We start from the raw sequence: 13,595 nt of genomic DNA on the forward strand, positions 1-13,595 counted from the left end.
CATTATAAAAATAGAATATTGGATCTATAGGTGTCAGAATGACAAAGTTATAGCAAGAATATTCAAAAGTTAGGAAGGGAATGAGGATGGAATTTGATGATTACTTGTCAGTGAGTTTCAAAAGGTCTAATCTAGACTCCTGGGTGAGAACAGAAAAGATGCCCAAGGCTACATGGAGGCATAATTACAAGATTCTTGGACTATCTGTTGATGACAAACATTACATAATGGCTATTAAAGTGTTTTGTGGGCATGGGGTGGTGGTGGTGGTGTTGGCGGCGGCGGCGGCAGCGGCTTAACCCCAGCACTTGGGAGGCAGAGGCGGGCAGGTGGATTTCTGTGAGTTTGAGGCCAGCCTGGTCTACAGAGCAAGTTCCAGGACAGCCAAGGCTACACAGAGACATCTTGTCTCAAACAACAACAACAACAAAAAAGGTGTTTTGTGTATAGGTGGCGGTGGGAGTCGGGGGATCAAGACAGTTTTTGACACCGTAGGTTTACTTTGACCTTACTATGTAGCTGAGGCTGGCCTTGAACTTGTGGCATTCCTCTTGCATGCTATAAATATAGGTACGTACTACCACCAAAGGTGGCTAAAACATGGTTTTCAATATAATTTTCTCGTCATCCTTGTCTCTACCTGTTTAACAAAGAAGGCTGAGGAGCAAAGAGGGTGCTTTCCTCAATGAGATTATAAATACTGCACCTCTAACCACATTAGGGATAGAAAAGGGTGTGGAAAGAAAGAGGAAAAAAGCATTCAAAAAGATCCAGTGAGGATAGGGTCAGAGACAGACAGGTGGAAAAAAAAGTCAGACTAAGAGAATTAATATGCTTTTCAATCATCATCATCATCATTTATTGAAAAAAATTTCTAGGGACCAAGCATGTGCATTGGCTCTGATAAAGACAGACGCCCCTTCTATTTGACAGATGACGAAACTGAGCCGGATAGAAAGCAGATAGTTCAAAGTTTTATAGCCGGTTTCAAGTGGTCAGTTAAGGATTAGGACTCCTGAGTCTGGGGTGTCTTAGTATGGGGCCACAGAGGGAGGGGGAGGGGGAGGGAGGGGAGAGAGAGAGAGAGAGAGAGAGAGAGAGAGAGGGAGGGAGGGAGGGAGGGAGGGAGGGGAGAGGGGGAAGGACAGAGGGGAGAGGGAGAGAAAATGTTGGGTAGAGGCAGACATGGAGTCAAGACTAGACCACAGACAATCACGTGAGCAGCAGACCTGCATGAAATCTTTTCCTCAGGGACTAGGATGGGGAGGCCCACAGAGGGTGGGCATGGTTGGTGGGTTCAAAGGGTACTCACCTGGGTGTGGTCTGGAGGGGACACAGGAGCACTCGCCTTTCCTTTTTTTGCTATGATCCTCCACCACCCACGGACCTAGAGTTGAAAGGCCGCCCAGGTAAAAGCGTGCCAGGTCCTTCCCCCACATGCGTTCTGGGTAGTTCTCTCCCCTCCCGCCGCTCTCTTACCCACCACCCCCTTTTTACTACTTCTCTTGGGATACCTCTAGTCTCCGTAGGTTCTACAGCTGTCGCAGCAGAATGGATACCTGGCCCACAGCAAGATCTCGCAGACACAGGACGCTTCACGCGATGCTCCACGCAGCGCTGGCAGGGAAACGGAGCTACAGCACTACCGCCGGCTCCTCAGCTCCCATTGGAGGAATGCACTCCTGCCTTCCCTGGGATTGGTTGGAGATGGAAGCACGGATGAAAACTCCACCCTCTCGAGGGTGTGATTGGTTTATGAGCCAAGCTCTTCAGTTAACAACACTGGCCAGGAAAGATCATTCCTTATTCCTTTTGCCGGTTTATTGGACTGGCCTTCCGGGGGTCGCTTGTGACACGCAGGAAACCCTAACCCAGAGTAAACGCAGATCACTGAATAGAGTTGTGACTTCCCTGACGTCTTCTTTTTTTCTGTAGCCACTTTGTCCTTACACTGTTTTGCTAAGAGACTCTGCTTCCAGTTTCCTATAGCTCCACACCCACTTGTAGGAGTTTGAGAGCCCTGTTCCTAATTCTATCCATGGAGAACATGGTGATCCTACTTTGTAGCCCTAGCTGACTCACCGTGTAAACCACGGAGAATAAGGTGATCCTATTTTGTAGTCCATGACATGACTCACCATGTAATCCAGGCTTGCCTCTGCCTCCCGGGTGCTGGGATTAAATGTATGAGCCACTTCTACCCGGCAGATTTTATTTGTTCAAGTAGAAGCTATGACCTAAAGAGGCAATCTCGATGAGGCATTGGTAATATAGTGGTGAGAGTAGCTGCCTTCCAAAGAGGCAAACTTACTGGCTTGAAAAAGTGGATTAATTGCTCAGAAACAAAACAAAAAACAAAACAGCTCTCTGTCTTCTAAAGGAAAGCTGTTTAAGAAAGTAGGGAAGACAAGAAGAAGACTTCTTCTATTAGCAAGTTTTTAAATTCAGGTGGCACAGATCCTCCAAGAGAGTCTAGGGGGTAGGGCTTGGGAGCAGGAAGAAATGACTTGAATGAGAATGAATTTACATCTTTTTTTTCCTCTCTGTTTATCAAAATTTAGCATGTTTTCAATAAAGAATGTAATTCACCATGACACTAATAGTAATATTGATGACTGTTACCAGTAGCAATTAGAGATTTGTCTATCACATTATAAAGTTGCAGATCTCTCAAATATGTAATCTCTGAAATATATAATCAGTGATTAAAGATCATGATAATTAAAAGCTGGAGAGATAACTCAGTGGTTAAAAGTGCTTGCTGCTTTTGTAGAGGACCTGAGTTTGGTTGCCAGCATGAATGTTAGTTGCATGTAACACCACCTCCAAGGGACCAGATACCTTATTCTGGCCTTCACTGGCACCTGAGCACATGTGCCTCACACCTTTGCACAGCACACTCATGCATTCATAGGAGCACACACACAAATACACACATCAATAAAAACAAATCTAAAATCATGATAATCATTGTAGTCATTAAGTCATCACATCGCATTTGTTTAATGAACAATACATATATTACTCTATCACATTTTTTTGTATTTTAATATTTCAATAGTTGGCTTTCTTTCTAATACTAGATATGTTTTTTTTCTGACTTTAAAAGATATTTTCAGGAGAAAAGGTCTACAGGCTTCACTAGGTCACAAAAGAGATCAATGACAAAAAAATTGAACTTGATTTCTTAGCTCCAACAGGACAGAGACTTGTTTTCTTTTGTTCCCTTGCTATATTCCTGTGGGACCTGCTGTTAATGTCTAAGTCTGACATTTGTGGACAGCCTATGAGTTTACTCAGTCTAGTATAAGGCACATAATATTTAATGAATATGTATTGAATGAGTATTTGAGAGAACAAATGCTGGTTTCTTTTGTCACCTACAGAGGAACATTCCTGAATCCAGTTTTGTCCCTGACAATCTGATTCTGTCTACAAAAGTGAATGGCACTTTTGTGACATCAGGAAATCTTGGGAACCTCATACCTAGCAGCAGGTACCTTTGTTGGAGAAAGCTGTAAAATGTGAGGCCTACAAAAACAAGTAGTTTCAGTATAAGAACAGGCCCTGGGGAGCATGGAGTCCATCATTATTCATTCTCCTGGATTCTGTTTATAGTTACTTCATGATGCTCATGTTTTGTTTGTTTGGTTAGTGTTTTTTTTATTTTTGTTTTTTTTATTTTTTATTTTTTTTTGAGACAGGGTTTCTCTGTGTAGTCTTGACTGTCCTGGACTCACTTTGTAGACCAGGCTGGCCTCTCACAGAGATCCACCTGCCTCTGCTTTCCAGAGGGCTGGAATTACAGGTGTGCAGTACCTTGCACAGTGATGCTCATGTTTACTGACACTCATCGTATGCTGTACTTTAGAGATAGGTTTGACCTTAAAAACATTCTAACCTTCTTTTTGAAGATCCAGTCTGAGAAAGGAAGATACTGGTAACAAGATGCCACTCTGAGTGAAAAACTCCTCTTGTTCCATATTTTAGCTCAGAGCATGATCACTCTGGCCAACCATATTAGAATACCATAATGTGTTCCTAAGAATGTCCCAGAAGACCAGTGTCTCTTTTGGATAGGGTGGATAAAGAAGAGCCTCAAATGCCAGAATGAAGAGAGGAGGATTTTATTGGGGTTGGGGGAGAACATGCTGGAGACTATGTCCTGGGATCTTGGACAAGTCATTACTCCTGACCTGATTTTCCCCAGAATAATTAGGCTAAAATAGTAATTGGGAGGATTGAGACTTTCTAGGGAGGATGGGGGAAATATATCAGTTAGGACAGATTGAGGCAAGAGGAACCAGGCCTGCTCCCTATTTGACTGCATGAGCCATTTTTTTTCAGACTGACTTCCTTGCTGGTCCACTCCTGGGTCTTCATCCTTGAGATCTTCACTTCTCTATTTCCCTTCCTATACAGATACTCACTGGGACTGGGTTCAGATAGTTCTGGGATATATATCCTCATTCTCCACAAGATGCCTTGGATTAAGATCCCATTCTATAAACTCTAGTCTTGAGATACTGCATTACCCTGGATAAGACATCTCCCTTCTCTTTTTTAATAGCTTGTTTCTCCTTTTAAGGAATATAGACTATATAGAATGTTGCTATGTTTCTCAGGCTGGACTTGCATTCTGGACTCAAGCAATCTCACTGCCTTGGCCTGCTGAGTACTTACAAGTGAACAGCACCATGTCTGACTAAGACATTCCTTCCTTCTAACTCTATTGACCTAACTCCAACAAGGTGAGTCAAGGTCAGAATCAGAGTCATGAAAATCCCTATCTTCTCTCCAAAACTTTTATCAAGAGCATGTAAAAAAGAAAAACAAAACAAAACACCCCCCACCAGAACATATAGACCTATTTTCAAGATCTAGCATTCAAACCATATCAAAGACTCAGAGGCCCAGAAAAGGAAGGGGCACTTAGCCTCTCTTCAGAGTACAACATAGACAAGGCAGAAATAGTAACTTTAGAGTGGAGAAACCTGATAGACATTACCTCGACCAGGTGATCAAAGTTAACATCTACAGTGATGTCATACTGCTAGTATTTACCTTTGTTATGATGCAATGAAAATGGCATGTTATATTTGTCCTCTTCCTCCCTCAAATCCATTATGCCTTTTTCTGAGAAAGTGCTCAAATCTAAAATTGTTCTGAAACTTAAACACACACATACACACTAACAGACACAAATATCTCGGGCAGGGGTCGCACACGCCTTTAATCCAAGCACTTGGGAGGCAGAGGCAGAGGCAGGAGAATCTGTCTGAGTTCAAGGCCAGCCTGGTCTACAGAGCAGCTTTTAGGACAGGCAAGGTTATGCAGAGAAATCCTATCTCAAAAAAAAAAAAAAAAGAAAGAAAGAAAGAAAAAGAAAGACAAAACAAAACAAAGAGCATAAAAAAAAAAAAAAACCCTAAAAAAGAGTCCAAATTCCCATCCTACTCTCATCTGAGGTATACATAACCTACTTCCACACTGCACTCCTTCAATGTTCTTGACAGCCAGCAGAGGGCGTTTTCCTAAATGCAAAATTGACAAAGCAGTCCTGCAATGGACTGAAAATTTGAATGGAAAATTTGGGAGATATGTTGAAAAAAAAAAAAAAAAACCAACCCATTAGGATCTTTGGAGACCTGATAAGCTAGGGTCAGATGGAAAGGGAGGAGGTCCTCCCGATCAGTGGAATTGGAACGGGGCAGGGAGGAGTGAGAGAGGGACTGGGAGGAAATGAGGGAAGGGGCTACAGCTGGGATGCAAAGTAAATAACCTGTGATTAATATAAAAAAATAAAAATTATAAAAAATCTATTTTCAATAAAAATTAAAATTATTAAAAAAATGACATCTTTGGGGTTCGGAGGTTGGTTGAGTGGTTAACTAGTAGTAGATTCTTCTGTCCACCGGGATTTGTGGCTACCCTGCCTTCCCTGGGTCTCCTTTTCTTATATGTATAGGTCTTTTCATGAAATCTGGCACAAGGTTTTTTGGAACTTATAGATGAAATCTGAGGCTGGACGAAACCCTATTACAGAAACTGTGAGGTCACCGGGGTGCTGGCTGAGGCTCCAAGAGAGTATGTACTGCTTTCCAGAGGTACAAATTTTGACTCCTAGAGCACCATTGGTAGGGTGGTGTAGGGGATCTGATGCCTCTTTGCCTTCTTGGACACCTTCACTGCCCTAAGTCCGCACACATATATACATAGTTAAAATAATTAAAATAGTGAGGACTGGAGCGATGCTCAGTGATTAAGGCAACTTACTGTTGTTGCAGAAGACCCAAGGATGGTTCCAAGCATTCAAATGGCAACTCACAACCATCTGTAACTCCAGTTCCAGAAGTTCTGACGTCCCCTTCTGACTTGTACGGGAACCAGGAACGCACCACGTACATATATATGCATGTAGGCAAGACACCCACACATTTTTAAAAAGTACCTTAAATAATAAAAATACTTAAAAATTAGTCATCACTATGATCGTGTGAATATGGTAAACATTTCTGGTGTTGATTGTCATAAAGTTACCACATCCCAAATTTTGCCCTCGGCAGTCTTCCCAAGGTCTCCCAGGTAAAGCTTGCCTTTCAGATGCCCAGCTCTGAGCCTGCCTATCTTATCACACAGCTACACTGTAATTTCTCTTCGTTATCCGGTATCTTCAATGCAAACTCTATGACTTAGGCCATCTTTTCTCCTGCCTTCTTCATCAGGCTCAGGGCCAGGAAGAAATCCTGCATCCCTCCCTAAGATAGGAGAGCATTTTTGCGTGACTAGGTTGTGCTGTCTAGACTGTTGTCGTGACTTTTTTTATTATTATTATTAAAACTGTACGTGAACAAGAAAAATAGCTCCTCCACATCCAGCTCGAACTAGGCCTGAAAAATGGTTTGACGCACTGTAAAATGAAGAGATGAATCACCAAATAAATTGATGTTCTAGGACGCAGGATCTCTCTGCGCATGCGCCAGAGAGAAAGGCGTGGGAAGTTCTTTTCTACCCCGCAGGGTTTCTTAGAGTTGGGGTTGGGGCGGAGGAGGAACACCCATTGGTTGGGACGGGCCGCATTGATCTGAAGCAATGGTTTTGCAGTCTCTGGGAGCTCTACTCCACCTGTGAAACGGTTCACTACCACCATCGTGCCAGGGCGTTTCCAGCTGGCTAAGGGACGGCGCAACAGGGTGGACAGAAGATTCCAAGACGCACTTTGAATTTGCTCAGTTTTATTAGGCTTGTCAAGGGTCACGGGGGAAGGAAGGGGCGGGGCTTCTGGGGAGCTGGAATACCACAAAGGCGAAGCTGCCTTGCAAAAACACTGACGCGAGCTAGCGGTCAGGGCTGATGAAGGGAAGAAAGGGATTGCCGAGAAACTCGGGAAAAGGGGGTGGTAGCAGAGTCTTGAGGCCACTGCGCAGTTGTGAAGAAGGTCACAGCGGCCCTCCTTACTTAGTGATCAGGATGTCCACAAAGCACGGAGAGAGGGGCTTGGGCCTAAGCTTACGAAGGGGGCTAAAGGGGCCCTGACCAAGGCATCACAATATATATTAGCAGCACACAGAAGCCTGCGGGAGAGGAGAGCTGAAGGGGAGGGTAATCCCTCCTCCAAATAAGAACTCTGCAATTACTAAACCATAAAAATAAACTTTAAACCAGTGTAATAAGTCAGTCTAACCCCAGAAGTGCAATGTGGGACCGCACAGCCCTAGCTGAAGAGGAGGGCAAATGGGATAGGGGATAGGGGTTTATACAGAGAGACCCCAAATGTTTATCCGATTTTCTTGTTCTTCCCCAGGCTGGCCCAAGCATTTGGGACCGGCAGCACCTCCTGGATATCAGAATCTTCTGAGTTCACTTCACTTTCTTCCCCTTCATAGATTTGTTCCTCTACATAGCTCTCCTCGCCTAGCTCACTACCTGTGTAGGGGAGAACATAGAGGAAGTTGGTTAGATGGCCCTTGAAAAGTGAAGAGAACAAATAGCTGTGACTTTTGAGGGCCTGGGACCACTTGCCAAGTGGTACTGTTTGGGACAGGGAGGGAGAGAGGAAACGGAAGGCGAGGGAGAAGGGAGAAGAATTGCCACTGTGCTCAAACCCAAGGTCAGAGGAATGGGAGGGAGGCAGGAAGGCCGCATTTATCTTTCTTCCGTCAAAAGTGACACATTGTTTTTATTCTTCTCCTGCTCCCATTCCTCAATGCACGTCTGACTTTCCGGAGGGAGGCTTTGGCCTTATATTCATCAGATACTTTTTGCCCTTAGTGTGACCCAAATTCTAGTCTGTCTTCTTCAGTCCAGTTTCCCACCCCCAACTCTGTGCTAGGCAGTTCTGCCTCGCATCCTTGGAGAAGAGGGAGGCCATGAGGTGGGAAAAAAAAGAGGATTGACTATTCCCTTCATTTCCCCAGCCCACCCCAAAAAAATGTGTAGGTGGCTCCTCACTCACTGAACATTTTCACCCTTTGTGCCTTGCTCCTTTCTTCAATGGAAGTTGGCCAGGAACCCCATGGTTGGTTTTCCTTATCCTTCCTCCTCCCCCAGGGGCTGACCTCTCCTCTGTCTGCCCATAACCAGGTTCAAATGAGTTCTTTTATCAGTCTTCTAAGCCAGAACCAAACCTGAGAGTCACCTTAAATACTGCTTTATCCCCCCAAACTTCCATGTGCAATCTTTCCCATGCCCTTCCCCAAATGTATATATTGTTGGACAAAGAATGTGTTCTGTGGTCAAGAAGTTTGGGAAATGTGGAGTTCTGCAAAGTGAAATGGGGGTTTTAAAGGCCGGATACTCAGAACTTGTATTTATGCATTCTTTGCCTAACACATTCTATCAGCAAACCCTTCCATGTGAAGCAGCTTTCAGAATTGGTGAAGGGTCCTAGAATAATCTTGGAAGCCTTGCCAAACATTCTAGGTCACTAATCCATCCCATGGAGAAGGCTCCACATTGCTGTTTAGCAGAAATACAACTTCAAACTCAAATGATACCTCCTTTCCTTAGCTCTCCCTCTCCTTTCTCACTCCTTGAAGTGAAATTAACTGCTCTGTCTTCTGAGTGTAGAGAAAACATATTCTGTTCACCTCATCACCAGCTGTTCAAAGAAGCCTGGGCATTCTCAGAAGAGGAAGGAAGGGGGAGGGACCTATAGCTCACCTTCCTCACGAGCCTCTTCCTCTTCTTCCTCCATTGATTCTTCAGAGATGATTTCTACCTCCTCCTCATAGTCATCCTGGTTGGTGCTGTTATCCAGAGTCTTGTCAAAGACATCAATGCCATTCTTATAGTATTTAATGTCCCTGTCATCATCATCACTGCTTTCATTGTCACCCTCATTGCCATCATCATCACTGCCCTCACTATCACTGCCCTCATCTTCATTGTCACTATCACTGCTGTCCTGGATAGTATTACCCTGCTGGCTGTCACCTTCTAGGCTTTTGTTGTCACCATCAGCTTTCTCGTTGCTGGAATCCTCACTGTCATAGGTGTTTTCTTCTGGGTTCTCACTGTTGTCATCTGGACTTATAGCAATGATCTCTGTGTTGTCAGTGACCTTATTGTTGAGGACCACATTATGGTCAGGATACTCACTTTCACACAGGGTCTCATTGACATCAGTTACCTCATTATCAGTGGTCTCAAAATAGTCGGTGGTCTCCATGAAGTCAGAGATCTTGATATCATGAACGGTCTCATTGTCAGTGATCTCATCAGTTTCTGAGATTTCACTGAGAATGTCTTCAATGGCATAATGGTCATGAGCATCTTCCATGATCACCATTTCGTATTTGTTCTTGGATTTACTGTGGGTAGGTTTAAAACTGAGTATAAGGATAATGGAAGTAACTGGGAAGGCAGTATGGTAATAGGACTTCTAAGAATGGGGGAAAGTCTCATTGCTACCTCTGACTATGTAACCTCAGGCCACTTCTGTGTATCTTTTGTAGACAGTGTACTGGATTATCTCAGTGGTCTCTTGTGCCTCTATAAATCATGTTTGACACTAGCTTAGTGTCTGCCCTATTTAAAAAGAAAACCCCAAAGCCCCTCAGGCACCATTTCTTTCATCACCTTTCCTTTCTTTCATGCTTCTTTCTGTTTGTCCTGTAGCCACTTCCTCTCATGTAGTAGCGCACTGGGTTAACCCACAGGTCATTCTTGATAATCTGTTGTGGGGTGGAGGGAGGAGAAAAGAGCCACAGGTATAAGCCCTAGAACCCACTCATAATTTCTCAGGCACCCAGGGGTAAGTCTGGCATGACTTTCCCTTGCAGTACCAGGGGGGCTCACCTCAGCAATTCTGTCAGCTTCTGGGAGGCTATGGTTGGTAAACCAGTTGAAGAAGCTTTCTCTGGGATCATGGTTTCTGCGATTATAGGCCTGGGGTTCCTGGCCACGGTGCCAACGTATTGGAGTAGAATGAGACACCAAGCGGCCTAGAGGAAGAGGAACAGATGCATAAGAGACTGGAAATGATAATATTGGGCCACAGATTTATTCTGGGACTGCCTCTTACCTGAGCGGTTGTGCTGGAACTCCTTGACAATCACCATGTTTGTAAAGTATGGGTTGGTCTGGAAGTATAGCTTCATCTTGTAGCCCATGGAGATATGTCTGAGATCCTGTACCTGCTCAGAGTTGGGGTAACAGTGGTATCTATCCCTTCTGTGTCCCTTCCCACCCTCCCCCTCACCTCTAAGGACCAGATTCCTTGGCATCCTTCCTTGGCCTGACCTGAAGATTGGTCAAGTAGCGGAAAATGTCTTCATCACGTTGGTTGATCAAGACTGAAATTTTGGGGTGGTTGAGGAACTGATGAGTGGAGCAGTTTAGGTCAAGGATTTACTGTTCAATGCCAAGTAGCGCAAAGCAAAGCAAGCTCAAGACAGAGGGTTCCTTCTATGTTTGAGTGATGTATGTGGAGTAGGTGAGTGCTTATGCAATGTTACACCTCAGTGTTAGGTAGCCTTGCTATGGTTTATATTTGCTGAGTGCCTAGATGCAATGGGTTTATGACCATGTCCATGTTTTCCTTGTCTCTTGGTGAGAGGTTCACAAAATACTATGTGTCTCGGAGCTGTAAGCCCAAGTGTAAGTAATGATGTATTTGGTTACTGAGGGCCTTTGTTTACATGATGTTACATGTATAGGTTCTGATGGTCATTGTCCACATGATGTATGAATGGCTCTAGAGGTTGGTGTGCATAAGCCATGTTACCTCATATCTAGATATAGAAATTATGTATCTACATGATACCCTGTGCCTGTCTGCTGAGGGCCTGTGATCATGTGACACTTTGTATCATGGGACAAATATATATATATATATATATATACATATACATATTCTATTAATATGCTAAACCTATGTATTTCAAATATGTATACAAATATATTTCCAGGGGATGAGCTCAACGTTCACCAATCATGGATTCGAGGCTTCCTGTTCTACCTTTTTCTTCATTTAACCACTGACCTCCACATCCAAGTGGTCTTTCCCCTGATTCTTCAGGTGGTTCCATCCCATTTCTATCTTCTCCCCTCTAATGGAGTACTTACTGTACACAGATTTGAGATTTCTAGGCATGTAAGCAAAGACCCAGACTTACAGAGCCTTGTGTGGCTTCAGCACCCTTCCTGTAGAGTGTATTTGCCTTCTTTCCTTACTGTCAGTTCATCACCTGTATCTCCCTCTTCTCCTTTCACTGTGGTCCTATTAATAGGCTGTGTGTCTTCTCTGTTAGCCCTCCCTCTTTTACTGTCTGTGATATATATATATATATATATATATATGTATATATATATTTAATGTTATGGTGCTACTCTTTTCCCATCTGCAGTCTTTATTTTTATGTTATTTTGCCCTTTCGCCATCCCTCTTCCACTCAATCTAGAATCTTCTAATGAGGTTTCATTCCCATCTCTGACCCTCCCCCACACCCCTTGTTTCTCTTTTGCACACCTCCCCTTTAGTCATGGGCTCCTGGCCCATGCGTACTGATGAGAAGGATACTGCTTTGACCCAGAAGCCTGGGATATGCTGGATGATGAGGTCTCTGCGCTCCAAAAAGGGCCTTCGCATCTGGATGAATTTGCGCTTGAGACGCAAGAAGGCCTTGCCTGCCTTGACGTTCACCGCCTCCAGATCCATTTGAATGCTCTCCAGGGCCTGCAGTATGCTTTCCATCCTCTGGGCACTCCTGCTCTCCTTCACCTTTCTCTGCTTCCGACGACGACGACGACGACGACGCTGCCGCTGCCACCTCCTCATACTTTCCCTTTCATCCTCATCCTCATCCTCCACTATGATGATAGCCTCTTCCTTCCTCTTTGGACAAACTAACATCGGGGCCCCCCACCCTCCAAAGCTACAGGTTTCTAGGGCTTTCTCTCCAGCAAGAGTGCTGGGCTCTGCAACCTGAAAGTCAATTTCCAGGCTTTCTCCAGAGGTTTCTGAAGAGGGAAGTGTTTCCATGATCCCTGTGGGAGAGGGTTCCCCAAATCCTGCCTCTATTGCAGGATCCCAGTCTGGACTCCCAGTACCCAGGGTGAAATACGCACGGATCCCTCCCTCCTCGAGAATGACATAGGGCAGTGGTGGGGGTAGAGTGGGGCCCACCCCCCTCATGTCAGCCAGCACCTGTGCAGCCTCTGTTTCTTCCTGGAGTCTCGGACGCTGCTGGGGTGGAGGCAGGGGCAGTCGATGGAGGGGCGGGGGTGGCGGGGGCGGCAGGTCTCGCTGACGGACTTCTGAGCTGCTCAGGCGGAGGGTCTTGGCCGGAGGCCCCGCATCCGGGCGGTCCATGGTGACTGCAATCAAAGCTTAGGGAATTGCACTGATTCTTCTGCTCTCAGATGAGACCGTCGCCACCAGTCACACTTGAAGCGGAGCCGCCGCACCTCACGCGACCAGCTCTGCTCTCCACCTCGCTCCGATGTCCCCTCCCACAGCGCCTGCCCAACTCCCACAGCGCCAGACGCTGAGGCCCCGCCCACTCCTTGAAGGCGTCTGTTCTGCTCAGGATTGGCTTCAGGCCTCAGAGGTGGCGTTAGCGTTCCCTCCACCCCTCCCTTCTCTCACGCAATCCGGCTTGCCAACTCTACACGTCATCATTTTCTAATTGGCCCCCTTCGCACCCACCAATCATCAGGCTTGCTGCCCCAGTGATGGGAGTAAAATTTCAGGGCGATTGGCTGTAAGGAAAGCTAGGGAAGAAACCGCTCACCCTCGTTCTTGCAATGTTTTATCCAATGGGAAAAGTACCAGTGATTGTGAAGACGGAAAGACTATACAGGGGAGGGTGAGTGGGAGTGCGCAAGCACCAGGAAGCGAGATGTGCTCAAATGAAATCCCCTTGCTATCTTTTTCCCCGCCCACCTCCCTTGAGCAACTACGCACTTCTTAAATCTATCCCTTCCCCCATCAGTTTATGCCCCTGAGGTGAGCGCTGTAACCCTTAGATGCAGGCAGTCTTGATGTGCCAGTAATTTAAGTATCTGAGGTCTTTGGTTTGGTGGTCAGGTTTTGACAAGGCTTTTTCCATCTCTGCAAAATGGCTCCAGAAACCATCACAGACTCAAAAAGT

At 45.3% G+C, this 13,595-nt stretch overlaps 2 protein-coding genes across 5 annotated transcripts in view; both read right to left on the minus strand.

Moving 5' to 3' along the window:
* The window catches only part of Kantr (KANTR integral membrane protein), a 38,868-nt gene extending 37,219 nt beyond the window's left edge, over positions 1–1,649 (minus strand). For all 4 annotated transcript variants that reach the window (XR_009588367.1, XM_060374549.1, XM_060374550.1 and 1 more), the window contains exons 1-2: positions 1,515–1,649; positions 1,313–1,387 (exon numbers count right to left, since the gene is read on the minus strand). The gene's annotated coding sequence lies outside the window, so the exon portion shown is untranslated. The remainder of the gene's footprint in view (positions 1–1,312; positions 1,388–1,514) is intronic.
* Positions 1,650–7,218: 5,569 nt separating this feature from the next.
* Tspyl2 (TSPY like 2) lies at positions 7,219–12,988 on the minus strand. Its single transcript, XM_021664110.2, has 7 exons — positions 12,023–12,988; positions 10,744–10,821; positions 10,526–10,637; positions 10,300–10,445; positions 10,081–10,175; positions 9,163–9,812; positions 7,219–7,926 (listed from the first exon to the last, which is right to left on the minus strand). Exons 1-7 carry the CDS (start codon positions 12,812–12,814, stop codon positions 7,778–7,780), a joined length of 2,022 nt encoding a protein of 673 aa, XP_021519785.1. The 5' UTR covers positions 12,815–12,988; the 3' UTR covers positions 7,219–7,777.
* Positions 12,989–13,595: the final 607 nt, after the last annotated feature.

The sequence above is a fragment of the Meriones unguiculatus genome, chromosome X, assembly GCF_030254825.1.
Source record: "Meriones unguiculatus strain TT.TT164.6M chromosome X, Bangor_MerUng_6.1, whole genome shotgun sequence".
NCBI classification, from domain to species: domain Eukaryota; kingdom Metazoa; phylum Chordata; class Mammalia; order Rodentia; family Muridae; genus Meriones; species Meriones unguiculatus.

Excerpts from the sequence above, each read along its gene's own strand:
- Tspyl2 (XM_021664110.2), bottom strand. The coding sequence starts at position 12,814 with ATGGACCGCCCGGATGCGGGGCCTCCGGCCAAGACCCTCCGCCTGAGC. Across the intron at positions 9,813-10,080 it reads AAGCATGAAAGAAAGGAAAG|TAAATCCAAGAACAAATACG; the intron begins GTGATGAAAGAA and ends ACCTACCCACAG. Across the intron at positions 7,927-9,162 it reads GGAAGAGGCTCGTGAGGAAG|GTAGTGAGCTAGGCGAGGAG; the intron begins GTGAGCTATAGG and ends TCCCCTACACAG.